At 35.5% G+C, this 16675-nt stretch overlaps 2 protein-coding genes across 2 annotated transcripts; both read left to right on the plus strand.

The window, feature by feature from the left end:
* The first annotated feature begins 1722 nt into the window (after window positions 1-1722).
* LOC134747460 (uncharacterized) lies at window positions 1723-3368 on the plus strand. Its single transcript, XM_063682084.1, has 2 exons — window positions 1723-2529; window positions 2885-3368. The coding sequence occupies exons 1-2, from the start codon at window positions 1723-1725 to the stop codon at window positions 3341-3343; spliced, it is 1266 nt and encodes a 421-aa protein (XP_063538154.1). The 3' UTR covers window positions 3344-3368.
* Window positions 3369-10537: 7169 nt separating this feature from the next.
* On the plus strand, window positions 10538-13870 carry LOC134747461 (uncharacterized). The gene is made up of 2 exons (XM_063682085.1): window positions 10538-11420; window positions 13412-13870. The coding sequence occupies exons 1-2, from the start codon at window positions 10614-10616 to the stop codon at window positions 13868-13870; spliced, it is 1266 nt and encodes a 421-aa protein (XP_063538155.1). The 5' UTR covers window positions 10538-10613.
* Window positions 13871-16675: the final 2805 nt, after the last annotated feature.

Here is a 16675-nt window from a genome sequence, read left to right on the forward strand (position 1 = left end):
CAAAAAAAAGGGAAAAAATCGCATCTTAAAAAGTGATTTATGTCGTTTATTTGACATACACTTTCAGGCTTGGGTCGTAAGGAGCTTTGTTCTTTTAATATACTAAGAAGAGAAAAACAATCTTTTTCCCCTCACTAGCTCGGAAAGTTGTCGTTTATCCTTCAATACAAGCGAGGAAAAACGCGTTTTATCCACTAGTGGGGAAAGTAATTTGACCTTGGATGGAGCGTGTTTAAGTAGTTTGACAGATAACAAAACGTAAAACGCTCATGATAATGGTTCGTTCGATATTAATTATCATTAAATAAATGGTTTCAGAATCTAATAAAAAATACCAAATTTAGCTTAAGTCATAAACCTTAAATTTCCATAAGAAACGTTTGTTTTTTTATAATGATGTTAAATATAATTCTGAACGCACAAGTTGAGTCGATGCAATTTCAAAACGCATCGTTGACATTTCATACATCAGAAATGTCAACATTGTCAACAATTTTTTTACTTAAAACCTTTTCTCACCGACTCGCGTAAAAATACACAACTTCCAGAGTTTTCTGTTATAATATCGTAAAGAAATGAGTGATTCCAGTGATGAAGATGATCTAACGCCTGTGCATGTTGCACTTTCCTCGCTATAGTGAGGTGAAAAGTTTTGTGTTACACACGGGCGCAAATGTATTTTACTTCTCGTGTGTTGAAACACTCGCTACGCTCAGGATTCTATTTTAGAACCACTCGCTTCGCTCGTGGTTCACCTATAGAATCCTTTCACTTGCTCGTGTTTCAACTCTACACTCGCGGGTAAAATACAACTTTGCACCCTTGTATAACAAATAACTATAGTTTAATGCTAGCCTATTTTGTTTGTTTCAGTATACTACACCGATGAAAGTGATGACAGTGTACAATCAAAATAAAGAAACTGCCTTTTTAATTATAAAATAGATAATAAACAATGTGTTGTTCTGTAAACAAATACTTCTCGTGTAAAGAAATACATACTGACATCTCCTTAACCAACCAAAAAAGTTAATTTGTAATATAGGTATTACAAATTGACTTTATCAAGTCATAGTTTTGGAAGTGGATACTTTATTGTTTTCGGAGTACAAAATCTAATTTGATTTCTAATTTTACTTTAGTTAGTGTATTATGTTTATAATTAAGGGGCCCACTGATTATCCGTCCGCCGGACGATATCAGCCTGTTAGTTAAGGCGCCCACTGACTATCAGTCCGCCGGATGAAAAATTTGGCAGTTCCGAACACCTAACAGGCCGATATCGTCCGGCGGACTGATAGTCAGTGGGCCTCTTTAGAACAAAAATTGGACAGTTCAGAACTACTGACAGGCCGATATCGTCCGGCGGACTGGTTAACAAATTAGGTTTTGTGTTCAACGTTACGTAAATCTTCCATTTCTAATAAAAATCAATTAATAAACCCTTCTCTGACCAGTTACCGAGAAAGCCGTTATACAAAGGTTTTTTTTAGTTCCATATACATGCTTTTTTTTGCTTTAAGAGCGATAATTATAAGTATATATACCTAATTATGTAGACTTTGTAACATACATTTATTTGTCAGAGATAACCCCCACATTATCGGTAACTATTTTATCTTAATTACTATAAAAACAAATTATCATTGATATATTATCATTAAGCATAAAAGGGAAGTGAAGTAATTTTTAATTTTAGACGTGCTCAAAGAGTAGAGGAAAATGGCGCAATTCGCATTCGAAGGCGATTTTGAAGACCTTGCTAATCCTCAAATAAAACTAGTTGAAAGTGTCCTCCAGAAACGTGGATTCACAAATGGAAAGGTTATTGTTGAACCAGTGGGACAAAAAGGTGATAATTACGTTGCACACGTGAAGAGGTTCATATACGAAGCGGAAGATGGAACTACATTTAAGATGGTCGCAAAAATTGCACCTGTAGCCGAACAATTCAGACTAATGATGAAAACAATGGTTCTATTCAATAACGAAATCGTTATGTACAATTTAGTTTTGCCTAAGCTGAATGATATTCAAAACTCAGCCGGTGTCACTGACGATGAAAAAGTAAGATTTCCCGCTTGCTACGGAGTTGTGACTGAAGAACCGTACGAATTCATTCTGCTTGAAGATTTAAAAGAGGCAGGTTTTGAGATGCTGGACAGAATGAAACCCTTAACCAATGAAAGTGTTCTTTTAGTTGTTAAGGATTTGGCCAAATACCATTCACTTTCTTATGTGTTAAAAAATTCTGAACCGGAAATATATGAAAGTTATTCAAACAAATTTGTCAATTTGTTCGCCATTATGGGTGCTGAACCTGAAGCACATCAGTTTTTTGAATCGGGCGAGAATGATCTTCTCAAAATGATGCATGATGTGAGTGACAAGTACAAGAACGTTATAAGAGGGTCGTTGACACGGATTGCTCCACTTGCCAAGAAACTTCAAAGTTACGAAAAGGGTTCAAAATATTCTGTGATCCAGCAAGGTGACTGTTGGAATAACAATATCTTGTTCAGGCTTGAGGTAAGTTTTTGGTTATTGATTGCATTAACGTTCACAATTCGAGGAACATATGTGACGTTTTCAACCAAAAGGTACCACATTGTCGCTTGTCGATAAGGTTGATTTCGAATTGAAGCTATAACGTCTTATTGACAACCGATAATTTTTGGTTGAAAATGGCACATCATTTAAATTCTCATGAATAAATTAAGCCATAAAAATATAAAACTTATATGTACACAGGTATTACTTTAAAATAAACCTTTCTTCAAATATTTCGCAGTTCTTTTTATTTCTCATAGAGTTAGAGACGATTTAGGAGACTTTTTAAGAATTTGGCTATGATGCTATATCATTTAAAAATCTGTAATTCCAGGACGGCAAGCCTGTTGATGACGTGATGATCGACTACCAGCTGTCAAGGGAAAGCAGCCCTGCTTCCGACCTTCTATATCTTATATTCAACTGCACAGATCACGCCACCAGACTGAAGCACTACCAAGAATGGATCGACTATTACTACGAAAACCTCGACTACTCACTTAACCTACATGGTCTTAAAGCCAACCGCGCATTTCCTAAAGACCAACTCGACGCAGATCTTAGAAGATATGGCAAAATGATGGTTAGTCTAGGCGTGATGCTCTCTTCTATGTTAGTAAGGGAATCTAAAGATGCAGTAGATATGAGAGAAATGACGGGCGATAGAGACAAGCTGGTGGAAGAAGCAATGACGCAGATGAACGCCTCATCATTGGATGTATCGACTATTGTTAAATTAAGAGAAAGAATCATGGGTATTATTGATACTGCTCTTGAGTTTGGACTTATTTAAATTTTGAAACAAATAAATTATTTTATTATGACTAAAATTATATACTCATTGATAAATTTAAAGGAACGCAAAAAAAAGGTTTAATTACTGGATTACAGCACCTAAAGTAATTAAAAAAATAGTAATTAAACTTTTTTTGAGTTCCTATAAATTTGTCCATGAGTGTAGTCGGTTCCGTTTTTGAAAGACTGAATTGTTTCTCTATGATCAGGACCTTTGAACGCTTTACGTCTTAACAAGTGATGAACTTGGCGTGTGAGTGAAATAAGTGTCGTTTCACTCAGATGCCAATGCCAAGGTCACGAGCGCAAGCAAGGTAATGGTGTTCCCACACTGGTTGTTATATAACGTTTTATAAAACTGTGTGACAGGGACAACATAATAAAACACATTGTCAATATTATTAACGTCAACCGGGGCAAATGCGTTCCTGTTTTTTAAATATTTTTTTACTCCCCTTCAACCCCACATTATGAAATATTTAATATGTGTATTGAAATATTCTTTTGCTGTGTGCTTTCTACAACTCTTTGCCAAGACAATTCGTGAAGTAACTTTTTCGGTGCACTAGAAATAAAATATATACAGATGTTTAAAAAAAACGGAAATTTAGACGCCTTTGCCCAGTATGGCGTCTTTTTAAAGTAAATTATAAACAATTACGATAAGACTTTTCAAACCTCATGAAACGTGTTCATAATACAGTATTTTAGAAGGTATAATCAATACGAGGAGCCAAAAACAGCAATTGAATCGCTTAACTTCAAACTCTGGTTCCATCTGTCAGATTATGCAATTTTGGTATTAAGAAAAGTTAATACGGTAGATATTTGCTGAGAGGGTCGAGGGTGGATTTACCCGAGTTAGAAGTTAAGCGACACACAGGGCCGTCTTAAACTATGCTGGGGCCCTTGGGCACTCAAGAATTTGGGGCCCTTTTGGAAAGTAAAGAAAGCTAATTAAACTACCATTCTTCTGCTATGATCTTCTATTTATTATGGGTAATTAAATTCTTGATATAATATAGTATAATATTGTCTTCGGTTACCGCGATAGTTACTCATGAAATAAAACTATGAAAACGGATTATATCGCGTATATTGAATTTATAATACATCCCGACGTTTCGAACCCTTTACAGCGTTCGTGGTCAACGGGTGACTGAGGAAAAATTACAAAGTGCAAAAATACCCACATACTAAAATAATGAACAATCATAGACTACAAACTTTAAGGCTAGTTGTACATGCAAAATCGGTTCATAAGGCTAGTTATACACTACAATTATTTTCAAGTAAAGATATATATATACGCGATAAAAACTACGCCGGCTCCAACCCTACACCACGGACCCGAGAAGATTTAATTCCCTCCTAAATATAGTATGTAATATAGTATATCATTAAATGATACCTACATACGATCTGATAAATCATTAATTAGTACACGAAAAAAGTTTACTGTGGCGAAAAATGAAAGAAACAACCGGCCTAGTGCGAGTCGGGCTCGTCATTAGGCAAAAAATCACGTTTTTTGTATGGGAGCCCCACTTAAATATTTATTTTATTCTGTTTTTAGTATTTGTTGTTATAGCGGCAACAGAAATACATCATCTGTGAAAATTTCAACTGACTAGCTATCACGGTTCGTGAGATACAGCCTGGTGACAGACAGACAGACAGACAGCGGAGTATTATCAGTAAGAGGGTCCCATTTTTACCCTTTGGGTACGGAACCCTAAAAATCGGCCAAGATCATGTCGGGGCATGCTCAATGTAGCGTTTCGTAGTTACCATTCTGTTAAAATAGGCCAAACGGGGGCTATTTGTAAGTAAGTACATTACAAGCATAAGGGAGAGACATTGAAGCGCTTTGTACGTCTTTCTACTAAGAAAAGAAGATTTTTTTTAATTAAAAACGACTGGACCGATAATTTCGCTATAGTTTTCGTTGAAAGTATTTATTAAGATTTTGTTTCACGATTTTTTTCATATTTTTTACCCGACTGTCAAAGGAAGAGGGTAATGTTTTTCGAGTGTATGTATGTATGTCTGTTTATTTGTGGCCTCCTGTAGCCTAAACGGCTTGACGGATTTTGATGTATGAGGTATCGTTAGATTCGTCTTGATCACGGGAGTGTCATAGGATACATGTTATCCTGAAAGTCCTACGGGATACAGAGATAATATTTTCTTTACATTCACTTTGAAACAATTTGATATATGAGGTATCATTAGATCCATCTTGATCACGGGAGTATCATTGGATACATTTTACCCCGAAATTCCTACAGGAACATGTTAATTCTTCGTAAACGCAAGCCACCCACGCGTCAGCAAGCAATGAGCAAATAACTTGTTCTGCAACTCCCGCGCACCTCTCGCGTAGCGGTCTGCTAGCGGGCAAGGAAGGGCGTGGCCTGCCTTGTGGCGCGCGGTGCGGTACGGAGGGGGATATTCTCGAGTCCACAACCCAAACGCGGGCACACGCACACGCATGACATGAGGGCACACGTCGTTGACGGTCGACTTTTCCAAGTGATTTTTTTTTATACTTCCTCGTCAGAAGCGAAAATTAGAAAGTAATAACTTGTTCTTTTTTTCAACTAAAAAGTAATAAATAAAAAATTAATTATTATAAAAAAAAAACAAAAAACCCGACTGCACACTAAAAAGAGGAAAACAAGCCCTACAAGAAATATTGTTTAACCAAATGCTAAAACCAAGCTATGGAATACCGAATATTGTCTTCGGTTACCGCGATAGTTACTCATGAAATAAAACTATGAAAACGGATTATATCGCGTATATTGAATTTATAATACATCCCGACGTTTCGAACCCTTTACAGCGTTCGTGGTCAACGGGTGGTCAAAAATACCCACATACTAAAATAATGAACATTTATTAATGAGCCTTAAAGTTTATAGTCTATGATTGTTCATTATTTTAGTATGTGGGTATTTTTGCACTTTGTAATTTTTCCTCAGTCACCCGTTGACCACGAACGCTGTAAAGGGTTCGAAACGTCGGGATGTATTATAAATTCAATATACGCGATATAATCCGTTTTCATAGTTTTATTCTATGGAATACCGTTTAAACAATATAAAATGTACTATGAAATGTGTATGTAATCGATAGTTAAATAAATAAAAACTTATTCTAAATACTAACTAAATAATTATAATTTATAAATGTTGATGGGAAGTATTGCAGGCGGGGACCAACTAGACCGCCACTAACGAAAATACCTACCTAAGTAACAATCTGCTAAATAGTGAACTTAACAACCAACAACCAAAATGACTATAAGTAACCCTGTGTTGGTCCCCGCCTGCGATACTTACCATCAACATTTATAAATTATAATTATTTAGTTAGTATTTAGAATAAGTCTTTATTTATTTAACTATCGATTACATACACATTTCATAGTGCATTTTTTATATTGTTTAAACGGTATTCCATAGCTTGGTTTTAGCATTTAATTAAACAATATTTCTTGTGGGGCTTGTTTTCCTCTTTTTAGTGTGCAGTCGGGTTTTTTGTTTTTTTATAATAATTAATTTTTTATTGGGCCCATGGTTCAAAAGTTAGAGGAGGGGACTCATATTTTTTTTCTTTCGGAGCGATTATTTCCGAAAATATTAAGTGTATCAAAAAATTGTTTTTCGGAGACCCTTATTCGTTTTTAAAAACCTATCCAACAATACCCCACACCATTGGGACAAAGTAAAAAAAAAATGTATGGAGGTACCCTAAAAAAATTTTTTTCTAGTTTTGTCATGTATCCATGCGAAATTGCAGCTTTCTAGCACTAACGATCACGGAGTAAATCCTCTGACAGACAGACGGACGGACGAACATGGCGAAACTATAAGGGTTTCTAGGTGACTACGAAACCCTAAAAAGTCAAAGATTGACTTGATTTTGTTTCAATTTGGTTAAATAAAATCAACATCATTTTGCCTGACTACTTAGGGCCACTTGCACCATCCCTCTAACCCGGGGTTAAGCGATTAAACCGTTGATTCACTGCCAAAATGGACTTGGTAACCATAGTAAATCCAGGTTTAACCAGCTAACCCCGGGTTAGTGGAATGGTGCAAGCGGTGCTTAGAGTTAGACAGATAAGTCTGCAGCGATTTTGATAGCTCAGACGGAGCAAGTGTTATTTTAAACATCCAACTTCTATGCAATTAAGACGTGTAAATAACAGTCTGCTATGCTGTCAAAATCGTTGCAGAGTTATCTTGGTCTAACTATAAATTGTAAAACAAAAGTAAGTTTAATTTTGACCCTGTTACTGTGTGTCCTTCGGGGCCCCCTGAGGATGGGGGCCCTGGGCACGGGCCCCGTGTGCCCTTATTGGTAAAGACGGTACTAGCGACACAATTAACAATATCGAGTTGAAAATAGTATAATTTGAGTAAATACGTCTCTCATTTGTAGACAAATTTATCCAAACCTAATTTTTAGATGTAAACCTTATGTCGATTTAAAAAGTAATAAAAAAATGAGGTTTTATTTGTGTGTTTTATTTTAGATTAAAAATGTTTTTATTCTAACGTATGCGGAGTGAAATCTAGACAAAGTTTTGAACATGTAAAAAGTAAACAAAAGATTAAACTGAAATTATATCCAACTGCCAATTTAAAGTCTATATATCTGTCAATTAATCTGGTAAGTTTCATGAAATTCATTGAAATTGTGTAGAAGAACACCATCGCGAAACTGTATGTAATTTCTGCAGTACTATATCCCTATGGCCGAAAGCGAAGATAGTGGAACATTTTGTGGAAGCGAGTTAGGTTTATAATATTTTTACATCCTTTTTCTTTAAAAAAACTATCGCTAGAAAGTCTGGTTCGGGGAAACATTCCAGAATTAGCCATTTTCCTGGGAGAGATCGATTGAAGAAAATGATGGCCCGCTGAGTCACAAAATCTTACAGAGAGGTCATGAGATTATTCAAATGTGACAGTAAAACTGTTTAAAATTATCTTGTCGATATGGGCATTGGCAAACATTCAAGAAAATTTAAGGTCACCGTCTCCGGAAAAAAAAAACTGAAAATACGTCATAAAGACAAAAATGTACAAAAACAGCTGTTTTTGCGTAATGGAATTTATGGGGGACTTATGGGGGATCATGTCACTAAAAATGGAAATGTATGGCTATTAAGAGAACACCAATGGTCCAACGGACGAGAATGTGAAATGTGTCGAGCATACGAAGTTTGCTAAAAAAGTTTTCCTAAGGATTTGTGTTTTCGACACCGATGGCTTTAAAGTACCACAACATCCGCTAAAAATCTCGCATTTGAGTAAACGTTATATTGCATTTATCGTTGATAAATACATTATTAAAATACATGAAAATTTATAAAAATAATCATGTTGTTTTTATTTAATACGACAATGAATTTTGTCCAGATTTCACTCCGCATATGTTAAAGTAACACGTGTACCTAAGGTATATAATACAGTTCTTTTATCACAGATTAGTCTTGACACTCTCTATTTAGATACTAAAATCGTTTAAGCCAGACTTATAATTGTAATCATAGTTCCTCCTATCAATAGTGCACAAAAGAATAAGCAACTTACCTCAAGCCGGAACAAGATGATTGTTATTCCATCAGTCACCTTGCTGGATCACAGAATATTTTGAAACCTTCTCGTAACTTTGAATTTTCTTGGCAATTGGAGTAATCTGTGTCAACGACCCTCTTACAACGTTCTTGTACTGGTCACTCACATCATGCATCACTTTGAAGAGAACTTTCTCGCCAGATTCAAAAAACTGCTGTGCTTCAGGTTCAGCACCCATAATGGCCCACAAATTTTAACAGTTTGTTTGAACAAATTTCATATATTTTCGGTTCAGAATTTAACACATAAGAAAGTGAATGGTATTTGGCCAAATCCTTAACGACTAAACGCACACTTTCATTGGTTAAAGGTTTCATTCTGTCCAACATCTCATAACCTGCCTCTTTTAAATCTTCAAGCAGAATGAATTCGTACGGTTCTTCAGTCACAACTCCGTAGCAAGCGGGAAATCTTACTTTTTCATCGTCAGTGACACCGGCTGAGTTTTGAATATCATTCAGCTTAGGCAAAAATAAATTGTACATAACAAGAATGAAAACAACAGGTAATCATAGCAGCATTTTCACTGTCAATGTAAATACAATGGAAGTTTTCCATATTGATAAGATATATAATCGATATTATGGAATTAGAAGGTTAAATGAGACTGATTAACATTAATTATGTTGAACAACTTACTTTATCTTTTTAGGGTTCCGAACCTCAAAAGGAAAAAACGCAACCATTATAGGATCACTTTGTTGTCCGTTCGTCCGTCCGTCTGTCTGTCAAGATCCTTTATCTCGGGAACCCGTAGAGGTATCGAGTCCCTTGAAGCTGTGAAAAAATCAAACTTCTAAGTTAAAGCAAAAAAGGATTCGGCCGTTTATGCCACAAAAAACCTATATTTCGACACTCAAAGGAATAAAAATATATATACAATTTTTGAATAATTAATACTTAACTATTAATACTATATATTTATGTATGCTAGTACATATTTATTTTATTGTAGTTTAGTAGTTGATGTATTTTAGTTATTCGTAGACGTTAATATTATAGTTTTCCTTTTTAAATATTATTGTACGTTCTGTAAGTTTGTCTATCTATCTAATTCGAATTTTCCACTCATTTACTCTAAGGTTAGCTGGAAGAGATTATAGGGATAAGCTCGCCTTTGTACCTAAATTTATATGAATTTCATGTTAACATTTTTTTTTTGTACAATAAAGTGATTTACTACTACTACTACTACTTAAGATATGATCAATATATATTGTAATAATAGTATTAAAAATTGTTCAGCTGTGCGCGTGCCACTATTGTTTAGCATAGATACCTACCCGCCGTGCCCTAATCCATTGAAGTCCCAAGCGTTGGTACTGTACTTTTTATACACATAAAAAAATCGCCTTTGTTTACAACTTTGACTCATCTCAACACCATATACATGAAATTATTTTGTTTTAATAGCGATAATTATAAGTATTTTCCATATTACGTAGACTTGATAACATACATTTATTTGTCAGAGAGATAACCCCAACGTTGTCGTTACCTATTTATCTTAATTAGGTACCAACAAAAACTAATTATCATTGTTATTTTATCATGAAGCATAAAAGGCGTTGTGAAGTCATTTAAATTTTAGACGTGCTCAAAGAGTATAGGAAAATGGCTCAATTCACATTTGAAGGCGATTTTGAAATCCTTGCTGACCCTCAAATAAAACTAGTTGAAAGTGCTCTTCAGAAAAAGGGATTCACAAATGGAAAAATTGTTGTAGAACCAGTAGGTCAAAAAGGTGATAATTACATTGCACACGTAAAGAGATTCATATACGAAGCGGAAGATGGAACTACATTTAATATGATCGGAAAAGTTGCACCTGTAGCCGAACAATTAAGACTAATGATGAACACAATGGTTCTATTCAATAACGAAATTGTTATGTACAATCTAGTTTTGCCTAAGCTGAATGATATTCAAAACTCAGCTGGTGTCACTGACGATGAAAAAGTAAGATTTCCAGCTTGCTACGGAGTTGTGACTGAAGAACCGTACGAATTCATTTTGATTGAAGATTTAAAAGAGGCAGGTTTTGAGATGCTGGACAAAATGAAACCCTTAACCAATGAAAGTGTTCGTTTAATCGTTAAGGATTTGGCCAAATACCATTCACTTTCTTATGTGTTAAAAAATTCTGAACCGGAAATATATGAAAGTTATTCAAACAAACTGTCAAATTTGTGGGCCATTGTGGGTGCTGAACCTGAAGCACAGCAGTTTTTTGAATCGGGCGAGAATGATCTTTTCAAAATGATGCATGATGTGAGTGACCAGTACAAGAACGTTGTAAGAGGGTCGTTGACACAGATTACTCCAATTGCCAAGAAAATTCAAAGTTACGAAAAGGGTTCAAAATATTCTGTGATCCAGCAAGGTGACTGTTGGAATAACAATATCTTGTTCCGGCTTGAGGTAAGTTACTTATTCTTTTGTGCATTATTGATAGAAAGATGTTTAGTCCTAAACGATTTTAGTATCTAAATAGAGTCCTTGAGTCTTCAAGACTAATCTGTGATAAAATAACTGTATTATACACCGTGAGCGTTAATAACTCGAAAGATTTAAACCAACGATTTTATAGCCTAATTAGAGTATACGAGTATATAGTCCAAAAACCCATAATTTAAGAGATATTAATTATTTAAAACAAATCACAAGTAAAATTATAGCCATGGCTAAAAAATTTTTCAACACCAAAAAACACCTATTTAAAGCAAAGATATCCCGAAACATTAGAAAGCGATTTATCAAGACCTACGTCTGGAGTATAGCGTTATATGGTAGCGAAAAGTTGACATGAACCCAGCGTGATAGAGACAGATTAAGCGCTTTTGAAATGTTTATATGGAGAAGAATGGAAGGTATAAGCTGGAAGGAGAGGAAAACGAATGCAGAAGTATTGGATTTGGTAGGTGAGAAGCGATCTCTGCTGAGAATAATTGAAAACAGACGGGGAAACATGTTGGGGCACCTGATACGGCACGATACTTACATAAAGTCTATAATAAAAGGAAGAATAGAAAAAAGGAGAGGCAGAGGAAGACCGAGACGTGCGTTTTTGGACCAAGCCAAAGAGAAAATCAACGTAGTGACGTATCAGGAGCTCCTCAAAACAGTGGCGGAAAGAAGAACGGAGTGGCGGTGGCGGTTACTCTACCGACAAGAGCCAGGCTCTTAAGAGTTATGATGAATAGTTTTCGAGATATTCTCTATTGAAAGTTTTTTTGGGGCTCTAAATTTTATCTTGATAACTATCTACATATGTTTGGTATCGTTTTCGTATAAATCGGGAGTACCAAATTCATTTATGGTATCACATCGACACCATTCCGAAGTAAAAACACATACACTTTAAACAAATATATTTTTTTAACTCCTCTTCGCACTTAAACCGCTGAACCGATTTAGTTGAAATTTGGTATAGAGATGTTTTTCTCGGGAGAGACAGGACATAAGATAGTTTATATCTCAAAAATCATACTTTGAAGGTGTAAAATTTGGTGTGATGGGAATTCAGCTTCTTCGCCGAAGTTTATTTCCTGAGGTTAATACTGTTTAGGTTTAGGTTTGAAGTCATGTTTGGTGTCATTTTTAACTTAATCAAATATGTCCACCATCCCAAATATTATTTAAATCGGTTCAGCGTTTATTGATTCCCCATACAAACTTTCACCCCACTTTTCATACCCTCAAAAGTTGATTTTGGTTATAAAAACTATCCTATGTTCTGTCCCGGGACTCAAACTATCTCTATACCCAATTTTAACGAAATCCGTTCAGCGCCTTAAGCGTGAAGAGGAGTAAAAAAAAGCATTTTTTTTTAATTTTGTTGGTGGTTTGAATGGTGTCAATGTTGGTACCATAAAATGAATTCAGCCCCCCCGATTTATACGAAAACGATAACAAACCCGGCCTAGCAGCTTCACTGATGTAGATAATCAAGATAAAAATGAGAGCCCTAAATAAACCTTCAAGAGCGGATATCTCAAAAACTATACAAGATCGAAAAAAATGACTGAATAAAACTTGTAACAAATTATAAATCACTTTTCATTTTGTATAAGTGCCTTATAGTTTCCGAGATATAATCGAAAAACCGAAAAATGGAACTTTCAAACCCCCCTCTCCCCCCGGCACCAGGGTTACGGGTGGGGACTTTTGATATGTTCAGTGCCGACCCCACATACAAACTAACTAACTAACTAGTCCAAACAAAGCTACGAAGTAAAAAATTGTGTTCCAAGCATTTCCCTCTATAACTTTTTTGAGTATTCATTTCCTGGCCTAACATTCCTCGTATGTAGTAATTTCTCGTAGAGTTAGAAGCCGTTAGAAGTGATTTAGGATACTTTTTTAAGAATTAGGTTATGATGCTATATCACTTAACAAATCTATCATTTCAGGAGGGCAAGCCTGTTGATGACGTGATGATCGACTACCAGCTGTCAAGTGAAGGTAACCCTGCTGCCGACCTTCTATATCTTATATTCAACTGCACAGACCACGCCACCAGACTGGAGCACTACCAAGAATGGATAGACTATTACAATGAAACCCTCGACCACTCACTTAACCTACATGGTCTTAAAGCCAACCACATATTCCCAAAAGACCAACTCGACGCAGACCTTAAAAGATATGGAAAACAGATGGTTAATCTAGGCGTGTTGCTCTCATCTATGTTAGAAAGGGAATCTAAAGATGCATTAGATATGAGAGTAATGACTGGCGATAAGGAGAAGTTGTGGGAAAACACAATGGCGCAGATGAACGCCTCCTTATTGGATATATCGACTATTGTTAAAATAAGACAAAGAATCATGGGTATTATTGACACTGCTCTTGAGTTTGGACTTATTTAAGTTTCGAAACTTAAGTTAAATTGAAATAAAACTATGAAAACGGATTATATCGCGTATATTAAAATTTTAATACATCCCGACGTTTCGAACCCTTTACAGCGTTCGTGGTCAACGGGTGACTGAAGAAAAACCACAAAGTGCGTTTTCATAGTTTTATTTCATGAGTAACTATCGCGGTAACCGAAGACAATATTGTTAAATTGTTTTATTGAGACTAAAATTATAGCCAGTTTTGTTTTTGAAAAAGACGAGTTATTTCTCTATGAAACAAAATCATGTGAGAATATTTTTAAGTCACATTGATGTGGATATATGTATTATTGAAAATATATATTATGAGACATTTTTAAATCGCTGTAAAAAAATATTGGAGTTTATTTTCTGCAAAGTTCCATTCAATAGGTTAACAAATATTAAGAACTTTTTATAAAAATTCTATTCCATACCTACACAATAAATACCTCTTAGCCGTTTGTGTATTGAGTTACACGAAAAAATTACGCGACTTGCGATTTCAAATAAAAAATAGGAATAAAAATAACAAACTGAAATAGATGTCATATCATCATCATCTTCCTCGCATTGTCCCGGCATTTTGCCACGGCTCATGGGATCCTGGGGTCCGTTTGGCAACTAATCTCAAGAATTGGCGTAGGTACTAGTTTTTACGAAAGCGACTGCCATCTGACCATCCAACGCAGATGGTAAACTAGGCCTTATCGGGATAAGTCCGGTTTCCTCACGACGTTTTCCTTCACCGAAAAGCGACTGGTAAATATCAAATGATATTTCGTACATAAGATCCGAAAAACTCATTAGTACGAGCCGGGGTTTGAACCCGCGACCTCCGGCTTGAAAGTCGCACGCCCTTACCTATGGGCAACCAGCGCTTTTTTTAAATATACGAGTATGTCACATATTAAAGAAAAAGTGACGAAGCCCTCCAGTGGTGAAGGTCGGATTCGAACCGGCGTCTTATCCAATTTTATGACGCCAACGCTGCACTGGCACATAGGTCTGGGCAGCTAGAAGAATTACTATCTGAAATGAATACAGTTTTTGACGAGTTCGGACTAAAAATCAACATGGCGTACATTGAATCCTGAACGAAGCGAAGGATTCTATAATTGCATAATTGAATCCTGAGCGTAGCGAGTTTGCAAAAACGAATTTTGCTACCACATAACACATACTATTTTTCACATCACCTATGAGAAAATTGTTGTTCCAAAATATTATTTAACCTAAAAAAATTGTATGCAAAAAAGGAAAAAAAATACCATGTCCTAGAACAAGGATTTGATCCCTTCTAGCGGGGAAGAAAAAGCCCTTTTTCGAATAGGTGACATGAAAAATCATTTTAATGTTTAGGCAGCATATAATTAGTGATTAGTGACTCCAAAGGACACAAGATATTATAACTAAAATAGCGATGGGTAAAAAACTTTTAACATAAAGTAGTGCCTATTTAAAGCCCGGATATCAGGCAATATACGCAAAAGGCTCATTAAAGTCAAGTGTTAAAATATGGGTGCACACATCATAACGTATGCGGAGTGCGGAGTGAAAACTGGACAAAGTTTTGTACATGTAAAAAGTAAACAAAAATTAAACTGAAATTATATCTAACTGCCAATTTCAAGTCTATTTATCTTTCAATTAATCCGGTAACCTTCATGGGCATTGGATTCTTTCTTTTGAAATTATGGTCAATCTAGAAGAACACCGTCGCGAAACTGTAGGTATGTAATTTCTCCAGTACTATTTCCCTATGGCCGAAAGCCATGCTAGCCATGCCAGCCATGCGAAAGCTATGGCGATAGTGGAATATTTTGTGGAAGCGAGTTAGACCTGTAGGTATATTTAAATATAATATTTTCGCATCCTTTTTCTTTAAAAAAATTACCGCTAGAAAGTCTGGGTCAGGGATACATTCTAGCATTAGCTAGTTTTCTGGGAGAGATCGATTAAAGAAAATGAAGGCCCGCTGAGTCACAAAACCTTACAGAGAGGTCACGAGAACATTCAAATGTGGCAGTAACACTATTAAAAAATATCTTGAAGATATGGGCATCGGCAAACGTTTAAGGAAAGTTAAGCCCAGCGTTTCCGAAAATAAAGAAAATACTGAACAGCGTAAAGGATTTACGTCATTCGGTAAAAAATGTTAAAAAAATATGGGATTTATGGGGGACTAATTATATGTCACTTAAAATGGAAATTCATGGCAAGGTAACTATTATTTTGAGAACACCAATGGTCCAATGGAGATAGTTCTGTGGGAGTGAATGTGAAATATGTAGATCATACGAAGTTTCTAAAAAAGTTTTCCTAAGGAAGATAAAATTGTAACTAAAAAAAATGACAACATTTGTGTTTTCGACACCGATGGCTTTAAAATACCACAATTGACGTTAAATATCTCACATTTGAATAAACTTTCTTCTCTAAATCTTGCATGTAACGTTGTTAAATACATTATTAAAGAACATGAAAATTTATAGAAAGTGACCATGCTGTTTTTATTTAATGCGACGTTGAATTTTGTCCAGATATCACTCCGCATACTCAATAATATAACCCCTGTCTTATGCCAGCGAATTAAAAACTATGGATCATATTAACTTATTAAATTATTAACACATGCCCCCTTATTTTTACACTTGACTGTACATCTGGAGCATAACATTGTACGGAAGCGAAATCTGCGGCGGTACCACGGTCGCATTTTTATCACAAAGCAAGAAAAGAAGAGATCATCAAGTGTACATCACGAAATGGACCCAACTCAGCATAATGCTAGCT

Source organism: Cydia strobilella, chromosome 14 (genome assembly GCF_947568885.1).
Source record: "Cydia strobilella chromosome 14, ilCydStro3.1, whole genome shotgun sequence".
NCBI lineage: Eukaryota > Metazoa > Arthropoda > Insecta > Lepidoptera > Tortricidae > Cydia > Cydia strobilella.